Below are 23,878 nucleotides of genomic sequence, written 5' to 3'. Positions count from 1 at the left end.
AACATGTTTTTACAGAGTACGAAAGGGTAATCTGCTACATAACCATTAGTAATATATATATCAAACCCACGGTATAAAGCAACGTCATGTCAGTGGAATCGCTGCTGTCCCTTTAATAAGCTGGCGTGTCATTTCAACAACTGACTGCAGGTTCGGCCAATAGCTTTGCTGCCTTGAATCTCGCGACCAATGGGAGTCGTTCATGGGCGGGGCTTGAGTGTTTACTGTCTCATTGACTGTTAGTCGTTGAGTATGTTGACAAGATGGAGTTCTTGCTGGGAAACCCATATAGTACTCCGGTGGGACAGTGCATTGGTATGTTTTTTAAGGAATTAAATTATGGTTAATTTTTTTTTATTAAAAAAGTTAACCCATAAAGCGATGCATTTAGCTAAGCCGCCGCTGTGTAGAAACTCAAATTGTGGATAGCCTATCAGTTAGCTAGCTAACAGCTAATGCTCATTCATGCTAGCTGATCTAACTTACAGTTGCCTCTCAATATGTGCGTCTTAAAATAGAAATTTACTAAATGAATTTAATTAAATGACCGATTAAAGGGAGGCGAGGCGCTTTTAAGTAAGTTGAAATACTACTTTCACGTACCAGCTGGTATTAGCCTGCTAGCCAGTCGACACTGCGTTTATCTCTCACACCCAGTTTCATAGCAAAAGCTTGAGATAATGTGTGTAAATGATTCATACTATTGATCAGCTCTTATAAATGGACACTCTGTGGAAGGAAACTGACGGCTTGCTTTGGAAGATAACTAGCATGCAAGCACATACTGCTCAGCAGTTTGCAGTTCAAACTTATCAGTGCCGATGAAAGGCAGTAATCGATTACCTTGTCAGTTTGTTTTTGATCTTTCCCAGAAAGGGCCACAGATGGCTCACTACAAGGTGAAGACTGGACCCTGAATATGGAAATATGTGACATAATCAATGAAACAGAAGATGGGTAAGACATGAAAGATGCATGATTTATAGCATTTAACATGTTGAATTAAGAAACCTCGGTTTTGGCATATTATTTCAACACTTAGGAAACCTACAAACATTGTACAAATCCAGAAGATGCTGTCATTATTATAGTTGCACATTTAATTTATGGCTAAATGATTATGCCATCATCAGTCCTTCTGTGGCCATTCAAATCCATTGTAAGTCCAGGGCGTTACATAAATTGGATACTCATCACAATGTGTTATTTATGGAACCTTGCAATGCTTGCTTGCGGAAGATGATTCATTCACTTGACCATGTCATTGTAACTTCATAATAGATTGCTTTTTAGCAGCACGGATGTGTTATTTATTTATTTATCTGATTTATAGGCCTAAGGATGCTATAAGAGCTGTGAAGAAGAGGCTTAATGGGAATAAAAACTACAGGGAGGTGATGCTTACGTTGACGGTGAGAGGCGTGCAATGGGAACAGTTCTCTTTGCATCTAATAATTCCTTTTTTTTTTTTCTTTTCTTTTTTTGGTTGCCCTGTTCATTTTGATTTTCCATAATGTGTTCAGGTTCTTGAGACATGTGTAAAGAACTGTGGGTACCGGTTCCATGCGCTCGTCACCACCCGGGACTTCATTGATGGCGTTTTGGTGAAAATCATATCTCCTAAAAATAACCCACCTGCCATAGTGCAGGACAAAGTACTAGCTTTGATACAGGTATGGACTGGACGTTTTGATTGATAATTAAGGAAGTATTGTTGTTTTGTGGTTTAATCGGAACATAAGGAAAGAAATTTTTTAAATGAGGCATTTCAAAAAGAAGGGCATGATAGAGAGGGTTAGGAGGTGCATCACGAGGCGGGTTACCTGATGCTCTGTAGTCAAGGAGATCTGGCTATTTCGTTGGCACTGAAGTTGTGCTCATTACAACCTAGTGGATCAGGTTTCTAGGTTTGGCTCAGATGACCAAGGGTGACTTCAATCTGCTCGGTCTGGCATCTAATGTGATGCTAGAAATTTCTCATTATGAAATTATTAACATGTCTAGAATGGCTTTGTCCAAAGAGAACAAGGAATGTAAAGTCTGAGCTTTGCATTTTTGTTTGACATTCAAACAACATTATTTAAAACAGTCACCTGATTGTAGTACCAACACTACCTTTTAAAAGTCAAAATGTGTCTTGAGCATCCGAGCAGTAGCTGTTAAAAAAGAGCTTTGCCATCACAGGTAGAAATTACATTTTAAAATATATGAACACATATAAACAGTTAATTTATTTTGTAATAATATTTCACAGTATTAATGTTTTACTGTATTTTTGATTAAATAAATGCAGCTTTGGTGAAAGATGTCTTTCAAATTATCAAAAAAAATTATATATATATTACTAATCAAAAATTATTTGTTTTTATATATTTACAGTAGGAAATTTACAAAATATGTTCATGGAGCATGATCTTTACTTAATATACTACTATAATATCCTAATTTTGGGCTATTGCTGCTACAAATATACCCATGCTACTTAAGACTATTTTTTGGTCCAGGGTCACATTTTAAAGAAAGTGGGTAGCCTATGTAGGTAGTATTTTTTTTTTTCCTCCATACTATAAAAAGTCAGTAGTGACTATTTTTTTAATCCATATTATTCAAAGTAATATCTATAAGAAATATGACAGATTTTTAATTTTTGGGTGAACTATCCCTTGAACAAGCTTTTAAATGTTGAAGTAGAGAAGATTTAAGTGTAATGCAGTTATCAACTATATTAATAGCTATTCTAATGCATTTTAAATGACAAGATTTCAAAGCATACATGAAGTTTGCATGTACTCTATACATCAGGCATGGGCAGATGCCTTCAGGAGTAGTCCAGATTTGACTGGAGTAGTCCACGTCTACGAAGAAATGAAGAGGAAGGGTATAGAGTTTCCTCGATCTGACTTGGAGACCTTGTCCCCCATTCACACCCCACAACGGGTAGGTGTTGACATCAGATATGTTATAATTTGTTTGTCACACAGGTTATGGCAGCTCCCAGTAAAATATTATGCCCCTTTATCATTTACTTAACTTTATCGCTTTACTTTCCCTCTTTATCTCTGCTCTTTTGTTCATTGTCTTGCTCTGTTGATAATAGCAGCAAAGTGCTCCAGAGTTGGACCAGCAGAAATATAACGCCCCAGTCCAGCCCAAGCCACAGCCTCACCCCGCCTCCGCTCCTCCTTTCTCTGCCCCTGTGACCCACACTTCCCCACAGGTGCCCAATCTGCATGTGTCTGGGCCCATCAACCCTTCCCCTGAACAGGTACTCCTTCTTTCATTCTTTTGAATGGGATAGATCAACATTTGTGTTCATAGATTGCATAATAATTTAATAAAATACCATTGATTAGATTTGCAAGCTGCGCAGTGAGCTCGACATTGTGCGTGGGAACACTAAGGTGATGTCGGAGATGTTAACTGAGATGGTTCCTGGTCAAGAGGATCCATCCGATCATGAGCTTCTGCAGGTTTCTCATTCAGATTTGTTTTGTTTACCTTGCTTGAAAGAGCTACTGAAGGCCACTAGAGGGAGTGCTGGTGCAGCATTATGTTGACCGTTTTTATTATTCATTGTTGCATGGTTTGCTTCCTTTGTTTAAAGGAGTTAAACAGAACATGCAGGGCCATGCAGCAGAGGATAGTTGAGCTCATCTCACGTGTGTCCAATGAGGAAGTCACAGAGGAGCTCCTGCATGTCAACGATGACCTCAACAACATCTTCCTACGATATGAGAGGTGTGATCAAGAACAATCAATTTACCTTTTCTTTAAAGAGATATTCATAAAAAAAAAATCTTTCACATTTTCTCACCCCTATGTTAATCTTTGAAACACAATTTAAGATAATTTTTAATGAAACCTGAGAGGTTTCTAGCCTTCCATTGGAAAACTTCCAAGAAGTCCTGAAAGGTTATTAGTGGTCAACCGATATTGGTTTTTGACAGCTGATGACGATATCTTGGAAAGCATGGTAGCCGATGGCTGATCTAAAGCCGATATAATTTTATTTATTTTGATTAATATTTAAGAAAATTTAAATAATTTGAAAATGGATTAAAACAATGTGTAAAATAAATTACGTATACTTTAGATGACAAAGTATTTTTCACAAATAAATAAATATTTCATAAAAATATAATTAAAAAGGAAGTAAACACTGTAACCAACAGGGCACTCAGAATACTCTGGGAAGTTTGTTTGCATTGGGAATCATATTTTTTCAAATAAAGCCAAGGCAAAATTCACTTTACATATAGCACACAGTGAAAATGACATGAACATGGCAGTGGGCAAATGCATAAAGTGCAGCATAATGTAAAATCAAGAGTTAGAGCATAATATGAAACGATAGAATTTTTAATTTTGTCCATCAGATATATATCGTCATATCGCACAGCCCTAGATGCCGATATTTAAAAAATGCAAAATATCAGCCTTGTCGATACATCGGTCGACCACTAAAGGTTATAAAGGCATTTTAAACTGAATCCATATGAATAGTGCAGTTTAATCCAAGTCTTGTGTGAGCGGTTTTAATTTAGGCTTTTGTTTACATCTAAACAATGATCAACACTTTGCTTTGTATCACATATCAACAATAGCCAGAGATATTGTCAAAAGTATCAAACATTGGCAATTTTAACAGGATTTAGCATTTAGAATTAATGTTGGCCTGTTACATTCTTCTTCTTATTAGGTCTATTATTATTATTAGGTTACTATTATTATTAAATGACAATTAATTTGCCCCGCAATAATTTCATAGCCCATCACTGCATGACACGCTGTAAGGATAATAAAAGATTAGGCTATTAACTTACTCCTCATTGAAAATGTTTTTAAAAATGTTTTTAAAACAGGTCTATTAATATATACAATGAATTATAGGCCTATAATTAAAATTATTAACGCTGCAGTCATTCCGAAAATTAAGAGCAGTTTTATTTCATGCACTGATTTTTAAAAAACAACCTGTTTAAAGCAGAATACTTTTCTTCTCATGTTTCTTACTATACAGACCACAAGAGAAATATTAAGGGAAAAATTTAAGACAGTTATATACCGTTACCGTCTCTGAGAGAATATGTGCTATTCCGTCAGTTTTTTTTTACTTTCTCTTTCTGTATAGTGAATTGACGGAGGTCAAGACATTCACTGGCATAACTCTTGCACAAAGTTTGCATGTTGATTGTGTGATATCCATTGGTTTGCCTTCATGGTTTTTAAAACACAAATATTTCCAATATTGCTATCTAATATTGCTTCTAATGGGTTTTGGGACGTCATGAGGGTGAGTAAATGATGACAGAATTTTCATTTTGGGGTGAACTATCCCTTTAATGCTTGATTAAAAAAGTCTGTTTTAAGTGAGAGTAAGGTTTTTATAAGTTGTATTTATTCTGGTTGCTTATTTTTCATGCTTTTTATTTTTTCAGGTATGAGAGATTCCGATCTGGCCGAACTGCTCAAGGCATAAACAATGGGGTGGGTTGTGTCTTCTTTAAGAGAGTTGTTCTTGTTAGCATCATTTCATCATCAAGGTGTGTGTTTTATTTTCCCCCAAACACATGCAAGGTAATTGTTCATGCCAACAGCACATCTCGGAGTCACTCATATAATTTCCTCTTCCTCTCATTGCTTGCTTTTTGCTCTAAAATATGCTCTGAGAATGTGTGGTACGTTTGCTTTGAGATGCAAACTTCATTGTGTGGTTATCAACTGATGTGATTGCATGTTGGTGTTATTTATTGTGTGGTTTGGTCGGTTTTGTGATTTGTTTTTCCTATTTTTATTTTTTGGTATTGCTAGCTGAGGGAGGCAAGTATGAAATCATCTAATCTCATTTTTTACTTTGACATGCAAATGTTAAAAAATATTATGCCAGTATTGGCTGGTACATCTTCCTGTGTTGCATCCGGCATGTCTTGACAATGAACCTCCAATAGCATGTAGAATGCCTGTCCCGCAGTCTGTGACTTTTGCCTTCACCCTTTCCATCTACTTGCACTAGTACTAGTTCCTGCACTGCTTCAGATAAAATAAGCTACATGGGAATTTACAGTAGTAACAATGCATTTCATGTACTTGATATATGATTTTTAACAGCACATACACAGCTATATATTTTTTAGGCTATTGTAGTAATTTCCAGGACTGCATGAGAGACATACACTACCATTCAAAAGTTTGGGATCAGGAAGATTTTTGAATGAATGATTGAATGAATAAAATGAAATAATTTTTTCAGCAAGGATGCATTAAATTGATCAAAAGTGATTGTAAAGAATTTTAAATTGTTACCAAAAATGCTGTTCTTTTGAGTATTATATTCATCAAAAAAAATCCTAAAAACAATTAGCATGGTTTCTGCAAAAAATATTAAGCAATAAAACTGTTAATATCCAGTACTGATAAATCAAGGATATTAAAATGATGTATTTATGATGTTTGTTTATTTATTTATTTATGTGCGACTTGTGTAATGGATGCTGAAAATTCAAAAAAAACAGTACTAATTACTTAACTGAATTTTTGATCAAATTAATGTAGCCTTATATATATATATATATATATATATATATATATATATATATATATATATATATATATATATATATATATATATATATATATATATATATTAAAAAAAACAGTACTAATTACTTAACTGTATTTTTGATCAAATTAATGTAGCCTTGGTTTTCTTTCAAAAACATTTAAAAATCTTCCAAAATTTTGAGTGGTAATGTATTTTGGCCTTTTTCTGTTAAATTAAACCTGTTCAATTAAATTTGAATTTACTCATGTGGTGTAAAGTACAATGAACAGCGAAATCCATGAATACATATTTAATATAGTGTACCATAATTCACTGTCACAGAAACAAAATACCTACTTTAAACCACACTACAAAATACTTTTAAAATGTTTTTGAAAGCATATTTTAATGTGCTTTTAAATGAGATACTGAGGAAGTAGAGCAACATAACTTTTTCTAAGTGGCAAAGAAACAAATGCTATGGGAAACATTCATACACATTTAATAACAATTAGCCTGAGAATATCCATTAGCCATTCCTCTTGTGCCCACTATAATAGTCGATGTTCCTGTACAGTCTGAAAACTTCACCTTTTCCATCAATTCTTGAGTTACAGATTGAATCTCCACTCACAAAAGAGTTGGTGAAACAATTTAAAAAAGTATGTATATTAAAGAAATACCATACTACCATTCTACATTTTACATAATGGTGTGCGATATGACGATTTTTGATTGTGGATTATAAAAAGGTCTCCACGATCTGCTTTTGAAGAAATATCGTAGTAACAAACTACAGCATCCATTCTATCAGTTGCAGTTCTGATGCCTCCGTCTCAATATACTATTCAACACCACGTGCATTCACATCAGCGTTAACACAGCAGTAGAGATACTCTCACGGGTCACTGCACTTATTCACACTCACAGAAGTACATTATTTGCATCTGCTTTAAAGCCTTGATGGTTAAATGTTTCATTCGCGTGCTGTTCTGACGTGCGCTTTTTCTAGGCGCTGATACACCTGAAGCGCGCTCACTAAAAAGCCTGTCAAACAGCGCCTGATTACTGAACTGTTATCTTTTGCGCTAATACTGTCTTCTTTTAGGTTTACATATAGACTCAGTTGGTTATGTCTAAAATGAAAGTAAACAGTTAAAAACGGATGCGTGCAGCTCTTAAAGGGACAGTACTAAACATGCAGCCGACTGTCATTAAAGGGATAGTTCACCATAAAATTTAATTTCTTTCATTTTTTTACTCACATGTCCCAAACCTGTATTAATTTCTTTCTTGTACTGAACACCAAAGAAGATATTTTGAAGTATGTGGGTAACCATAGTAGGAAAAAATACTATGGAAGACACTGTGGACCAGCAACTGTTTGGTTTTCCACGTTCTTTAAAATAGTATTTATGGTCAGCAGAAGAAATAAACTCCTTCAGGTTTAAAAGGACTTTTGAGTGAGTAAATGATATGGTATAAAAATAAAACACTATAAAAAAATTAACAAACATATAACTTATTTTTAACTATCACTTTAACTATAACAAAAAAAAAAAAAAAAAAAAAAAAAAATACAAAAAACACCCATTACAATACTTTAATAAAGATCTTTAAAAGTTGTATTAGGATTTAGTCTATATAGTTTTTTTTTTTATATATATACATTTGTTCATTCAATTTCTTGAAGGCTACTGCTAAATACACCTATTGTACCTGAAAATAAAGCACTGTTTGTTTTATTTGTATATTATATGTAGTTTTAATGTGTATCTTTGTTTTTATTTTTTAATAGCAAAGATAAAATAATGACAAACATTTTTATCTTCACCCACTTTGGCCTAAATATCTGCCTTTTTTATTTTATTTTGTTACCTTGAAGGGCTTTGTCATTATAATAATAAAATCGTGAATCGTGATATTTAAAAAAAATAAAAAAAATAGTAAAACCAACATGACAAACCTTATATAACTGACTGCAGGGTCTCTCTTTTTAAAGTATGTAAAAAAATTTTTTCCATATCGCCCACCCCTATCTTGACCTTATATAACTGACTGCAGGGTCTCTCTTTTTAAAGTATGTAAAAAAAGTAGAAGTACTGTATGTAAATCAGTTCAAAAATGTTCATGGTGTAAAGGTAAGATAGCAAATAAATCATCTCATCGCCCCAAAGTGTCCATAATCAATGTGTGTCTATGTGAAATGGTGTTGTGTGTCCACAGGTCCTGAATGAGGCGACAGAAGATAACCTGATTGATCTGGGACCAGGGTCTCCTGCAGTGGTCAGCCCCAGGATCAGTGCTACTCCTCCGTCCAGCTTGCCTCCCTCTGTGGCTCCGATTCGCTCCGCCTCACCAGTCACTCTCTCCTCCAGACTGGCTGGTTTGGGTGAGTCTGGTACATTAGATCCGCAATGTTTTTTACATTTTAGATCAGGTGGGAAGCTCTCTTTGTTTGTACTAATGTGAGAATACCATTGCTTTACAGATGTGGGTTCCGACAGTGTGAGTGGCACCTTGACCTCCTTGACTACCTGTCAACCCCAAGATGACTTTGACACATTTGCCCAGACCAGGACTGGCACCATGCCTGAGAGGAAGAAGTATGAAACAAATCTATTTCATTTGATTAATAGCTTATCATGTGTAATAGAGTAAGATGCCTTCTCGAAAGGGATACTCATTTTCTTACCCTCATAACATCCCAGATGTATATAAATTAATTTCTTCAGATTAACACAATTGAAGAATTTTAGAAAAAAATAATCCATCACTGTGAGTCTGTATATAGTAATGCAATTTTACGGTACCTCCGATGTTGATGCTTCATAATCAACACACTACAAGCATGATGGTAATCCATAAGACCCCAGTTGAACATTGTTTTCTGAAGTGAAAAGATAGGTGAGTGTCAGAAGCATACATATTTTTTTCAACTTTTTAAACCGTAAACATCACTTCCGATAAATCATCATCAATGTGACAGTTGGCCGTAAATGATGCTTTGTAGCTTAAAAAGTTACAAATATTAGTATTTTTCTTACACATACCTAGTCAGAACCCATAAGACAGAGTTCTACCATCTAGAAAACATTGATTTATAAACTTTTTTTATAAGGCTTTGTGGAATACTTTTGTGTTCACTTTGTGTGGTTTTTGAAGTGTCCATTTTGGAGGTCCCGTACACTTGCATTGTAAGACTCACAGGGTATCCCTTTAAGAGCAGTGTGCAATTACTGATTAATTTTGTCCAGTTTGGAGATAGCTTTTTGATGATCCATCATTTAATAGTTTATTAAAGGAAATAAATGTAAACGTGTAAATTCAGTTTTAAAGGTATCATATGATGTTGCTAAAAATAACATTATTTTGTGTATTTGGTGTAATTAAATGATTTTATGTGGTTTAACGTTCAACAAACACATTATTTTTCACATTGTTTCTGCTCTATGCCCCACCTTAATGAAATGCGTCGTTTATTACAAAGCTCATTGGTGTAAAAGCGAGGTGTGTTCTGATTGGACAGCTGTCCAGTGCTTTGTGATCGGCCGAATTCCTCGAGCGCGTGATGGATATTTTACCCCCCTTGTCATACTGTGATGCATGTCCCAGTCGGAACACTGGCAAGACAAGACAAAAACAATAAAACTCATTACAAACGAACCATTTGTTGCATTCAGTGGGGACATAATTACGGATTATAATGACTTTTACTGTGTTTTTACGCGTTGCGTTGCATCATGCAGCACAAACATAAAACCATGTCTGCATTTGTGATCTGAGAAACGACAAACAACAAGCCCTAGTATACAGCGGTTCTCAATTCCAGTCCTCGCACCCCCCAGCTCTGCATATTCACATGTCTCTCTGTTAACACACCTGCTTCAGATAATCAGCTGGTTAGAAGTGAGCTCCGTGCATGAACTGTGTTCCCATTGACATGGTCTCTACACAGTGTAGATTGCTCCCTACTCCCTGAACAGGGAAAATCTGTTGAAGTATACTTCATTTCGGAAAATTCATTCACAGATTTGTGCTGCGCATCGTCTTCACACACCGGCAAGTGTGACATCATATACCCATATACATCATATATTTAAATACAATTGAAATTCACGTCTCGCTCACTTCAATGCACTTTGAATGGAATGGAATCATGGCAGAATATCTTGTGATGTCCACTTCACAGGACACTTACGTTCTAATAGAGCAAACGTCTGAAGCCATAAGAGAAACATACCAAATGTTCAGAGCAGGGGGGCGCAAGGACTGGAATTGATAATAGGCCAAACAAAGAAGTTTCGCTTTAACAACGAAATAGTCTTCACAACATTGCGCCGGCGGCAACAGCGAGAATCAAAGTTACGCCTTCTTTCTTTGCTTGAACATTTGGGCGCCGTTATGCAAATCTTCCCACATCGTGACGTAGACGTGCGGGTGCGTTTTAGGAGGGCGTGGACCAGTCTTAACTGTTATAAAGAATATCTCTTTGGATTTGAGACTTTAGTCTTTGCAACTTTAGGGATCTTATCTATTCACAAAGAGCTTGTAACGCTCCAAAGAGAAAGGAAAACTTGAAATCACATCATATGACCCCTTTAAATAATAAATTTGCAGATCTTTATAGTAAAATAAAGGTTTAAAGAGGCATCATTCCCTAATATTATGATACAGTTTATATGATGTTGTATTATATTAGCTTTAACATTGCTCATTTTGAACTATCAGCGCACCATTCGAAGACACAAAGGCTTCAAGTGGAGTTGCCCCGACTTTGGATGTCAGACAACTACACACTGGGGTGAGTTTTCTTTGACTCTCTCTGTGTGTATTTTTATTTTAGGACCGTTTCTTGCCTTTTTCATCAGTATATGTGCATTTGGTATCATTGGTTTAATATCAAAGAAGCATCATAGAGCTGGATATTGAGATACTTCTTTTGGAGTGGTTGAAAAGGCAAATTAATTTTGGTTATTTTCAGAGGATACCAAGGTACATAGTACACAGCAATATACGTAGTGTAGCAAAAGCTCCAAATTAGTAAGTGAGAAGGACGTGACTTTGAAATTTTGCTCAGAAAGGGACACTAGTTGATGAACATATACATTTGAGTTAGAAGAAACCATTTCTGGATGCAAGAGTTTAGATTATACTTATATTTTTATATATAAGTTACTGATATTATTCAGTGGCTGCGGCTCAAAAGAGTCTTGAATGTGCGGTGACGCTCTGTGCATGTGTTTGATTTATTACCAAATGTCTCCATATGGGGGTAGTTTGCTAATATTGGTTAAAGACTTTTATGTTGAAGTCTTATTGTTTTTTTTGTTTTTTGTTGTTTGTTTGTTTTGTCACGTTTTCTTGGGATTATTATTTTATTTATTATTTGCTTTGCTCTGGCCCATGGTTTGGGCCCATAGGCAGCTCTTGACCAGTCCTCTGTCATGGATGACATTGAGGAGTGGATCTGTACTGATGTGGTGAGATTTCCTTTTATTTATTTTATTTAATTTTTTTTCTTCTTCTTTAGGACGTAAGCCATTTTTCTGAAAAGAAATATGCCCTTATTACCACATATTTCTTTTTGTTTGCCTTTTTGTTCTTGGCTGATTGCCCTTTATCCTGTTTTTGGGGTGACTAACGACTCTCCTTGTATGGTTTTGCTGCATTCCTTACTTTTCTGGGAAATTCTTACAATTGTTTTAACTTATTAAAATATACACTGAGTGCATAGTGAATAGACTCTTGCTTGATATGCTTTTAACACTTTAATTTTCTATACTAATGACTCTTTTGGAGTTTTGGGTAATGTCATTTGGTTAAAGGAAGAATAGATAATTTGAAGAGAAAAAATTATCATGTTTCATGGTGTTCCTTTTTGTGCAAACCTTCATGCACTTAAATCTTTAACCCTTTTTCTGCTTTCCTTCAGAAAGGAGATGAAGGAGAAGAGGGTGTGACAAGTGAAGGTTTGAAGAATTACTTTTTATGCTGTTGTTCAGAAGTTTGGAAATTAAAACTCATTAAAGATGCATTAAATTGATAGCTGACAGTAAAGACATTAATAATAGTGCAAATTAGTTTCTAGTTTATTTGAACTTTCTATTCACCGAAGAACCTGGTTTCCATCGTGTCTTCCACAAAAATCTTTTCAACTGTGATAATTACGGTGGCCCAGTAGTGCACAACAATTAAAATAGTGCAATTAAAAAAGCGAACATAAGCTCGCAGCACAACGCAATTAAAAAGCAAATATAAGCTCACAGCACAACGACATTAAGCCACAACCATAGACTGTATAAAAACATGGACGTAGTGTCCGTGACGTCACCCATAGGTTTCTGAAAAGCGTTTTTGAAGCCAAAAGTGGGCGGAGGTGGCCGTCGCCATCTTGGCAGTGGGTCACCACACGCCACTCCCATATAATCGAAAATGGGCAAAAAAGCGGGAGCTGGTTGCTGAAACCACGCCCACCTAGCTCGCCGACGGTGACTGCAGCGGCAATCCACCTATCACTCAAGTGGCCTCGCCCTTAATTATGCAGAACTTTAATCCTTAAAATAATTTTAAAGGATGAGTTATAAAATAATCCCTCACAGTTGTCATTAAGGGCAAAATTAGCTATATAAACCAAAATAATTTTTGAACCAGGCTGTAAACATATTTCTTTCTGCTGTAAAGTTGGGCATTTAAACACATGAAGTCTATGGGATTGACTCCCTTTTGCAGGCAGCCTCTAGAGGCCAGTTGACGAATTACAGTTTAAGTCACTTCCGTATGGGCTTCACGAGAGAGAGCGGGAAGTTGCCTCTGTGACACAACACAACGTAAATGCTCCCGACCACTAGGGGGGAGTGTTGACAGTTAAATACCGATATTTCCTCGAGACGCTACTAGAAATTCTCAATGTAAGTGATTGATCTTAATATGTGCAATCGATTTTTAAACGAACAACGTGTTTTTACTGAATGTTTTGATATTCTTACAATCTTAATGTATCGATTCATGATTCGAGCAGAAAATAAATCAATATTATTTTTGATTTAGACAGTTTAGCTTTGCTCTTGCTCCCGTTTCTGCAGACCATCTGCCCCCTAGTGGTCGGGAGCATTTCCGTTGTGTTGTGGCTTAACTTTGTTTGCTTCTTTTGTTTTGTTTTGTTTTGTTTTGTTGTGCACTACTGAGCCACTGTAGATAATAAATGTTTCCTAAGCAGCAAATTAGCATATACAAATGATTTAAATTATTATAATAATTTTAATATTCAAATTTAAAATTGTTATTTCACAAAATGTTACCGTTTTACTGTGTTTTTTATCAAATAAATGCAGCCTTAGTGAATAAAAGAGACTTCTTTAAAAACCAACCCCAAACTTTTGAACAGTAGTGTCTATCTGTTCATAGTCCCAGTAATTATATGCAGATTTTGACTTTAAATGCCCCATGAAAACATTCTTCCAGAGTTTGACAAGTTTCTGGAAGAGAGAGCCAAAGCATCAGAGATGGTTCCCATGATGCCGACTCCCCCCAGTGACGAGCTTTCAGCTGCCACCGGCGCTTCTGCAAATGCAAGTAAAAAGGCAGGCAGGTCCGAGGACTCTGTCTTTGCCTTGTAGATAAGTGTCAGATCCTCTGCTCATGCAGAAGTGATGGGTCAGCCGCTGTGCAGATTCATCGGCGTCTCCTCTTTCTCTCCTGCTTCCTGCTTCTCCAGCACAATCAACACTACCACAACTGAAGTGATCAAAACTGTTTCATGATCTAGACATTTTCATAATGGACATTTTCATACTCTACCTAGTTTTCATTCCAATACTGTATAAGATCCACTCATAACTCCTTCTAAAAGCATACCGTTCCTTGTGGGTTCGAGAGTTCCGTGTCTATTTTTTTAATTGATATTTGTGGTATAAAGCAAGGATGTTCTTGCAATGTCTACTACCAGATCCGGTCATGTCTAACTTTGTGTTCACTGAGGTCCTGCATGCAGCAGCTGGATAATCCAAATCCTCTTTTCTCATTAATTATCTGTAAAGGGAGCTAATCATTGTCTTTTCTTCTTTTTTTTTTTTATTTTTATTTTTTATTTACCTATTGATTTGCTTTAAAGGGATGTTATACAAAGCATTATTTATTATAAAATTTCCAATTAATACCTCTGACAAGGTGAAAGCTGATGGAAGCATTTCAGCTGGCAAATTTCAAGATTGTGTCATATTATTAGAAATTAGTACCAGTTATTGAATAAGTTTTAAGCATAGTCATTATTTATTCGAATGAATTGCTTAAAAGTGACAGAAGTGACGAGTCTGTATCTCTTAACTACAAAGGTCACATCAGAGGGAAAATGATATTATTATTATTATTTCACTGGATACTTTTAAATGCTATTTTACTTGGCAAAACCATTGCCTATTAGAAAGGATTAATAGGAACAAAAAGTATGTATTTCAATTGAATTTGCACTGAAATAATTATTCGCCTTTCGGCTGTGTTAAAAGAGCTTTTGTCCAAATACAAAATCTAAGCTGTCGTTCATTTCAACGAGGCCGAAAACAAATGGAGTTTCCAGAGAACTGATGGTGACTGCGAGGCAGTTTAAATTGGATTTTACGTTGCACGACTGCAGCAGAAGTGGTGACGAGCTTAATGTTATTATTGAGAATGAAATGGATCTGCCTTAAAGAACTGGTTGTGGTCCACTAACGGTCATTTAACGTTTGGTACTCTCATGTTTTCTCATCAGAGATTTGATTTAGTGAGGTGAATGTGCTGATGTAATATCTTAGTTTGAGTGCTGTTGTGTACATACTGTCTTAACGGACCAAATGTTTAACCTTGGCAAATAATTTAAGCGTAAAGTCAACTAACTTAAGACATATATTGCTTTTAATGTCCAGAGTTGTGTTTGTATTTGATTTTATTTGTACATATAGGTGAGCACAAATCAAAGGGACTTTTGCATGTGTGCACTTTTGCATGGCTAATTATTTTATATGATTTGTCACACTACACAAAATATGTATTATGAAGCCCAGATCGATTGAGTAACTAAGCTTTGGCCCTCTCGCACTCTTAATTTCAGTTTGAAAACTGGGATTTTGAGGATCGCCGCCTTTGGCTGAATTATTGGGAGTTCGTTATGCTGCGTTTGTGAACTGGAGCTGTAAGGGAAACAGTTTAGGGATCAGGTGTCAGTGATGTTTAGTCTTTTAGTTAGGTGTGTTTGAGAAGAGCTAAGAAGAAATTCAAGGATAGCTGTAGCAGGGATGCAGCTCGAATATGCACAAGCATTAATACTAAAATATTATGGCTACTGTCTATTTCTGTTGATTTGAGGGACACAGCTGACTAGTTTCTTTCATGAGATCTGTATCTCCTTCTACATTACTAATATGTACGCTAAACTACACTCAAATTTTACCTCCCATGGATGTTAACCATCCCATTTAAATGCTGTTGTTACTGTTTTTGACACTATCACTGAAATGGTTCATCTTGGATAAAAACACGTGATTAATTGAAGTTATTTATCAGTTTATCAGCATCTACCTTGAATGAATTTTTCAGCAGTTGTGCAATTTCATCACTTAATGCTGCACTACGGTTTGATGTATTTGAAATGGTTTAAGCTGCAAATTAGTCTCAGTTATGTACAGTTTGAGAAAGCAGAACATTTATTTAGTATCTTTTCTCTCCAGAAGACAGTATTGGTTACTGTATATTAGAATGAAGGGACTGTAAAGATTAAAAATCATAGATTTGGAGTTTCCATTTTTTTTTCCCATTGTAGTAAGAATGAAAATATTTGACTGACTTATTGCAATCAGACAAAAGTGATGCCCAGCATATGGTCAGGTTATGCCAATGTCTTTTGTACCACTGAGAGCATTTCTTTATAGGTACAGCACTTTTCTTCTCTTTGATATGTATTTGGAGTGTGTGTGTGTGTGTGTGTGTGTGTGTGTTTGTGTCTATGTATCTGTGTGAACAACAGCTCCTGATATCCTGATGTCTGCTGCAGACACCGTGTTTATTCTGTCACCAAGGGACGGGAAGGAGAGAATCTAGCTTTCTAAAATGACACGTCTGTAAAGAAAAGTGAAAAGTGTGCGTGAGTGAGTGAGTGAGTGAAGGGCTGGAATATGCTGTACTCTCTAACAGGTGATCATTTCTGTGGTCAGTCTTGGTTTTACAGATTGTACTTGTGTTGGTCTGTGTGCTTACCTGTTGTTATACCTCAAGCTGCTCTCTGTATCGTTTGATTCATGCATGTGTTGAACTCCAATAAAATATACCAAGATGGTGATATGTTACCAGACTGTCTATTGTAGATATGTCATATTGATTATATTCAGCAGCTTCTCTCGAACCGAATTACAGATCATTGTAAAATGTTCAAATGTAGTTCACTGCGATAGGTTTATTACACACACACACACATCTTATTCTGGATAGTAATGGCCTTCAGTTTTAAGACTGAATTTTCACTAACTTCCCTTCTTCAGCTTTTATTTCCAAATGTAGCTCACTCAAAACTAAATGTTTGATGGGAAACATAAATAATGAACGTTTGATGAGTAAAGTGATCAGCTGTTTCCTCATAAATATCAGTATATTGAATTCACCGTATTGACCCTTTCCTCCATTGACATCTATTAAAAAAGGCCTGAAGTAAGAGCACACCAGATGTATCATTCAGATCACATATCAGCCTTGGTGAGTATAAGACATTTCTTTCAAAAACATAAAAAAACTGATCTCAAACTTTTGAAGAGTTGTTTACTTCAAAACACAGCAAACAAGAAAAGGCCCAAGGATCAATTTGAAGGAGCTATTTCTGGAGAAGGAAGAAAACACAATTAGAAAACCTGTTTCAGACTGCTAAAAAAAATCTAAAGCCTGGATAAAAATAAATCTTTCAGCAGGAAACTATCTCAAATAAGAGGCCAAATGAACAGGAAGAGCTGCTCAAGATCTAAAAGGTGAGTGTCCTTATTATAACCACTTTTTTTCAAAGATACTTCATTAGTTTTATTTGCGTGACTGTCTGCCAGTGAAGGGGTGACGTTGTTTCTCTTAAACCCTTGAAGACAGAATCCTCTGTGCATGTGGACAAATTTGACAACAATTTAGAGGCAATGATGCAAGCACCAATGAGAATCAGGCTCGCACGTTACATTCCTAAGGGTTAAAAATAAAAACTATGTTCGGAAGGCTTTAGTAAACACCTATAACAAGTGTATAATCACTTCCATGCGTAATGGAAATTAATTATTTCCTAATCATAGTGCAAGGGCCTTTTTAATGTGTTCACATTTTGGGCTCTGGAATTAATTTAATAAGCTCCATACTTCAAATCAATGGCTAATTATTGCATAGAAAACATTTTTGGTTTGATGGTTTAAAAGCTTGTTTTGAACAGCTGCACAACATTTTCATGACATGGCCTGCTCAGTTTGGGGTCTGCTGTGAATTTTGAGGTATTTAGAGGTTCTGTAGATTACCACAAAATTCACAAATTTGATCATATTGAATTCAATTTTTGAAGTAATTCTAGTAACTGGTGTCAGTACAAATCGCACCATCATTCATGTTTTAAAAACCTCATAACCCGCAGTTATTTAAAGAGCTCTCTTTAGATTCTAGGATTATTCAGAAGCGTACACACATCCACCACTTATTCATTCAACTGAGTTATTCAATGAATGCTACATCCTTAGCATCCACTAAAAATCACACCTTAAGGAAATCACGATTGCTAATCAGGGACTCATTATTGCATTATTAGATTGCTTTTTTCCCTTTTTAAGAAGCATTTCTTAAAGGCTTCATTGCTATCTAGTTTTTATAATAATTTCCTGGCCAAAATCCAATTTGAAAACAGGGGAAAAGGCAATGAAAGCTAAACATTTTGAGCAAATGAGCTGTTTATGTTTATTATATGGGTGCTATTATCGTTGCACATCACTGATTTCCCAATTTCCTCATTCAGTGCTGTTTACTTAGCCCTAAGCCTCTCATTTCACCTCGCTGACAATGCTTCAGTATAATGCAATACATATATGCACTAAAAAGAGGGTTTATTTAGAAATATGAGGCGGGGGAGTGGGGGGGGACTACAATTTTTATCTTAAGATTTGTATAAAGACGGATGAGCCAAGCGAGCAACACTGTCACAATATTTCTAAACCAGAAGAGACACATTAATGGGTGAACTATGCACTGGTTTTGCATTCTAACAAAAATGAGAGTAATCTTAACGCAAGAATGCTGTCGGAGCTTTGAAATTTTTTATTTTTTTTTATGGGGGCTTTTAAGATCAAGCCTCGAAGCACTTTATGCTAAGTTAATTTACCCAAATATATCCACACCAGAGCGCACAACATCAACAACGCTGTTAATAGAAACCTGCTGATCCATAACACTTTTAGAGTTAGATGTTCACTGGGGGCAGTGCAATATTTACCTTAATATCAGTGATCGATCAGAGGATTTGCAAGCCGGCATAAGGCGTTTAATTATAATTGCATCGGGATAGATGTTGTAGTGGCAGCAGGATTTGAATAAGGTCACATCTCCGGCTAACCTTGCAAGTGTAATGCTATATTAAATGCCACTCATGTTAAGTGTGTTGAAACCTTTTTGATGCAGTCACTCTGTAATATAAAGGTTAAATTGAAAAATGTCCCCTCCTGAGCACAAAGCAAGCCATGATTGATACACCTTAGAAGGAAAATAAATGTTAACAGGCTTCCGCTCTAAACTCCCAGCTTTATGAGTGATATGTATTCTAATAGAGTGTTTGGATCACATTTATATAAATGGAAAAGGTCAGTCAGAGAGATTAGGGAGATTTGGAGAAGGTTAGACTGCGCTTGTCTGACAGTTCGCTAATATTCAGTTATGTCTATTCAAATATGTCAAAGCATTTCTAAATCATTAATATGAATTTTCTTGACGTGTGTGTAATGGACTTTTTACTTTGTATAAGTTACATATATGTGGGAAATGAATAAAACTAAGCAATCTTGTTTTCATTCTTTATGATAAATCATAAATACTTTCCCTAATTAGAACATTACTGAAAACTGGCTGCAATTTAGAGTGTTAATTTATTTATAACCTGGTTTTGTTCAATGAGTGCTTCATTTTAGTTAGCAGTTCACAATTTTAATGTCAGAATATCTAATCTGTTATAGAATATTTGGAAGATTAGATCATATAGAGAATGTTTTCTCAGATCCTGAATGTTGTAGACGGGGGAAGAAAGAGTCTTTAAGCAATATTTTCGATGATTACTGCTTTATTGCCTTATATTGGCAGTCAAACAATATTTAATAGATTCCAGCATTGCTATCTCTTATAAACCTACAAATTTAACAGATATTGTGATTATTGTTTCATATACTAGGTCACTAAGCTTGTTTAATTTTGACTAAAAACTAATGACCAAAACAAGGGCTATTATATATTGTGATCTCACTTTCCCTTAAAAAAAAACTGTGACTCTAAGTTTAAAGATACTTTCATATAAACAGAGATTCCCGAACGAAATGACAAAAACACCCCGGGGAGGGCTTCAGAGACGGAGAGCTCTGGTTTTGCCCGGGGGAGCATATGCTCAGTCTATCAGTGATTGATACGGATCACAGACTGTCGAGGGCCAATGATACACATTATAAACAACATATGTAAACAATAGAGTCGCTCAGCAGTTGTGCAGTAAGCAGGGAATGCTGATTACACCAACCCCATAGCTATGTTGGCGCATTTGTTTGCAAACACTTCACTAACTACAAACCCGTGCCTGCAACACAAACACACCTTCAATCTTTAGTTTTTACTTTAAAGGGGCGGAATGAAAAATGTGAGTTATGTTTGGGTCACCCTTTACAATAAGGTCCAATTAGTTAAAGCATTATTACTGATAATAAGCAATACATTTTTTATAGCATTTATCAATCTTTGTTAAAGTTAAAAAAAAAAAATATTTGTGTATATGTTCATGTAAACTCAGGTCCATTAAATGTGAACAGATACAACTTCTGATTTTACTAATGCATTAGTAAATGTTATAATTAACATTAACTAAGATTAATAAATTCTTTTTAATTATTTATTGTTAAAGTTAACAAATGGAGACTTATTGTAAAGTACTGACATTAAAAGTATGATTGATTTCATCAAAATAAGCTGTCTACCCTAGTGAAAAATAACATATTTGATATACATTTATTTCATGCTAAGTATACTACAAATACCTTTACATATTTATGTGCTTAATAAAATTCCCCTCCAATTGTACTTTTGGTATACTGGTATGCTGAAAGTCTGATAAATTGGAACAACTAATTTTGTACTTAATGCACTTTAATTGTGCAACTAACGTCCAACTAAAGATATACTGAGGTATATTTGATTGTGATAAATTGGAACTATTACAATACTTCAGGTACACTTTAAATATCTTGCGTTTAAAGACAGATATTATTCAAAGATCATACAGTCCTCATCAACAGTGACATTAAAACACATTTTAGGCTTATTAAGAAATGTGCATTTTACACAAGTAGCACTCCAAATAAACTGTAATTATAATTTTGTGAGCGACATGTCAGTAAATATGTTAATAGATTTGAACTATTCTAAGTATGAAATAAATGTATTACTTTTTCACTAGGGTATGCCTTCAAAAATTCATGATGATATGTTGATCTTTTCAAAAAGAGTATTATTCTATATATATTATTATCATTATTATTCAGTACTATTATACTTTTAAGTCACTATATGCACACAACAAACTGCATGTGCCTACTGACAAGCTGATTTGCACTATGGGAAAGACTGTTTGTGCACTATAGAAGCCTTAATGTTTTTTGACTGTTTCAGCATCAGGGTATTTACTGATCTGCAGCCTATGGTTTTGGTTACATGGTCCAGAAGTGTAGACTGAGATGTTGCGGCTCCAGATGATGGATCACAGCTCCAGGTCCACTGTTAGGGGCTCTGAACCCGGGCATAGGGTCTGGCGTGGAGAGAATGTAGTCAATGCTGAATTTGATCTCGGGCTCAGGTTTGCTGAGAGGCGGGTTGTTTTGGGCCGTTCTGTGACTAGTGTTCACGGGGCAGAAAGAATCTGAATCCGTGGGTCTTACTGCAATGCCCTGATGAGTGTCCATGGCAACAAAAGGTTCGGCTGGCTCCTTCAGGCCCATTTTTAAGTTGCGTCTGCGGCGGCGGCGACGAAAGTTGCCATTTTCAAAGAGGTCCAGCATGGACTCGCAGCCTGTGGCGAATGTCCAGTAATTACCTTTTCCTTTCTCGTTACCTTCCGTACGGGGCACCTGAGGAAAACAAATAATCAGCAACCAGTTACAACAAACCCCTAAAGTTATGAAACCCATTAGTAATAATGCCTTTACCTTACTAATTATAACGATGGGTTTTCTTTACTATTTCTTTAACATTTATTGCAACTGAGTACAGATTTCAGAACTTCCTGTGATGCACAGCCTAACAAAACAATCTGGTTGTTTATATATTGGAAATTGTTCATTCATTCATTTTTTTTTTACATTTACCATTTTAACATACACATCCAGTTTCCATCATACCTTTATAGCAGCTGTTTAGAGAGAGGTTATGACGAATTGAGTTTTGCCAAGCCCTCTGGTTGGATCTGTAATAAGGAAATCTCTTCATGATGAACTCGTAGATTCCTGATAGGGTAACTTTGTTCTCGGGGCTCTGCTGTATAGCCATCGCTATTAGTGCAATGTAACTGATAGAGAGAGACAGAAAACGGATGTCAGAGAAAGAGTAAGAAAAGATTTGTCCCTTCAAAGCGCTCTGTATCCCCTAATTTAGGGTTTACAAGATTATTTGTAATCATTCATGCACACGCAGAAATAATGAACAGAATATTACAAATATGATATACTTTAAATGTAAAAATATACTTTAAATATATAATTAATATACTTTAAGTGAAACTATTAACATTGATAATATTGTAAGAGACTTTGATCAAGCCAACAGCAGACAACTTTTCATAATTGCTAAAGTTACTATAATTATAATAATTAAATACATATACATACATACATATATATATATATATATATATATATATATATATATATATATATATATATATATATATATATATATATATATATATACACATCATACACATATATACATAATATATATTTATTTCATTACTTATATTATAATAACCTTTCATTAATTACTTCTAAACATTATTACCCTCTGTAATGCTTAACACTTCATTAATGTACCAAATTTATAAATACATTTTGAAATATACAACAATATAGAACATCATAACAATAATAACATTAACTAGTATTTAATTTACAAAACTTATTGTAAAATTAATAAACAAAAAATTACAAAATAATAAATAAATAAAAAATTAAAAAATAAATTAAATATAATCAAAAAATCATAAAAAACAAACACAATAATCATATATTCATATATATCTAATATAATATAATATAATATAATATAATATAATATAATATAATATAATATAATATAATATAATATAATATAATATAATATAATATAATAACGACAGCAACAACAACAACAAAAAACAACAACAACAATGAAATACCTGTAAGCTGGTCGACACACTTTCTTCTCTTCATCATTGCCACATGAGGGGTATCCTTCTCCATCATAGTTAAAACAGTTATAAGGATATTGCGAACTGTCAAACATCATCAGACGTCCAGGGTGGCAAGCCTTTATGGTTTCTAGTAATGAGAAAGGCTCTAGCTGGCCAAGACAAATGAAACAGCGCTCATGAGAAGTGTTTGTGAGTGTGTGTACTGTAGGGGAAGTGACCGGCTGCTGCTCAGATGCTCATATAATGGGCGTACATGACTGGAACTACTGTAAACGTCTGAACCCGGGGCGTGATCAACAAACTCTAGTCAATCATTCACTCTTTGATTCTGGGTGGTCCGGTCCTACTCGGGATTGGATGTTTTGTTTTGTTTTGTTTTGTTTTGTTTTGTCGTTTCTTTTTATAGTCTGATCCTCTTAACTATAATTGAATGACGAATGAAACATTAACAAACATGTATCTCATGCCTTTAGTCTTAACTCTTTCAGGTTGTTTATGTTGTGTTGAGTTTGGCCCCTGAATCACATATCTCTCGGCAACAACTCTTGGCTTCTGTAGATGTAATCTATAATGCGGCATAATAGCCATAAATTGTGTTTCCGTGACTAAATAGGGGATGTGTGTTCAAAAGAACATTAAGTGCCATATGAGGGACCGAGAAACACGAG

The 23,878-nt window shown here is 35.2% G+C and overlaps 2 protein-coding genes across 6 annotated transcripts; one reads left to right on the top strand and one right to left on the bottom strand.

Annotated features, from left to right (window-relative positions):
* The first annotated feature begins 164 nt into the window (after positions 1–164).
* Positions 165–16,860, top strand: LOC109056580 (TOM1-like protein 2). Of its 5 annotated transcripts, none has more exons than XM_042735311.1 (16): positions 165–315; positions 873–957; positions 1,334–1,412; positions 1,524–1,673; positions 2,803–2,937; positions 3,101–3,265; positions 3,354–3,470; positions 3,605–3,738; positions 5,439–5,487; positions 5,812–5,820; positions 8,768–8,933; positions 9,033–9,147; positions 11,273–11,345; positions 11,965–12,024; positions 12,477–12,513; positions 14,006–16,860. In XM_042735311.1, the coding sequence occupies exons 1-16, from the start codon at positions 264–266 to the stop codon at positions 14,158–14,160; spliced, it is 1,581 nt and encodes a 526-aa protein (XP_042591245.1). In that variant the 5' UTR covers positions 165–263; the 3' UTR covers positions 14,161–16,860. The 5 variants fall into 5 exon arrangements, with proteins under 5 accessions (XP_042591245.1, XP_042591244.1, XP_042591246.1 ...); XM_042735310.1 differs by having other exon boundaries at positions 166–315; positions 3,098–3,265; XM_042735312.1 differs by lacking the exon at positions 5,812–5,820 and having other exon boundaries at positions 166–315; positions 3,098–3,265.
* Positions 16,861–19,870: 3,010 nt separating this feature from the next.
* foxl3 (forkhead box L3) lies at positions 19,871–23,436 on the bottom strand. The gene is made up of 3 exons (XM_042735309.1): positions 23,196–23,436; positions 22,176–22,331; positions 19,871–21,907 (listed from the first exon to the last, which is right to left on the bottom strand). Exons 1-3 carry the CDS (start codon positions 23,303–23,305, stop codon positions 21,478–21,480), a joined length of 696 nt encoding a protein of 231 aa, XP_042591243.1. The 5' UTR covers positions 23,306–23,436; the 3' UTR covers positions 19,871–21,477.
* Positions 23,437–23,878: the final 442 nt, after the last annotated feature.

This window comes from Cyprinus carpio, chromosome B12 (genome assembly GCF_018340385.1).
Source record: "Cyprinus carpio isolate SPL01 chromosome B12, ASM1834038v1, whole genome shotgun sequence".
Classification (NCBI taxonomy): Eukaryota; Metazoa; Chordata; class Actinopteri; order Cypriniformes; family Cyprinidae; genus Cyprinus; species Cyprinus carpio.
Note: the sequence above shows the minus strand (reverse complement) of the source record. Positions and strands in the feature narration are given on the sequence as shown.

Bases quoted from the DNA above. Each gene is read 5' to 3' on its own strand.
- foxl3 (XM_042735309.1), bottom strand. From the start codon at position 23,305: ATGATGTTTGACAGTTCGCAATATCCTTATAACTGTTTTAACTATGAT. The intron at 22,332-23,195 runs GTATTTCATTGT...TCTCTCTATCAG, and splicing joins GTGTGTCGACCAGCTTACAG to TTACATTGCACTAATAGCGA. The intron at 21,908-22,175 runs CTGCTATAAAGG...GTTGCTGATTAT, and splicing joins CATAACCTCTCTCTAAACAG to TTGTTTTCCTCAGGTGCCCC.
- LOC109056580 (XM_042735310.1), top strand. From the start codon at position 264: ATGGAGTTCTTGCTGGGAAACCCATATAGTACTCCGGTGGGACAGTGC. The intron at 9,148-11,272 runs GTATGAAACAAA...TTGAACTATCAG, and splicing joins ACCATGCCTGAGAGGAAGAA to CGCACCATTCGAAGACACAA. The intron at 12,025-12,476 runs GTGAGATTTCCT...GCTTTCCTTCAG, and splicing joins AGTGGATCTGTACTGATGTG to AAAGGAGATGAAGGAGAAGA.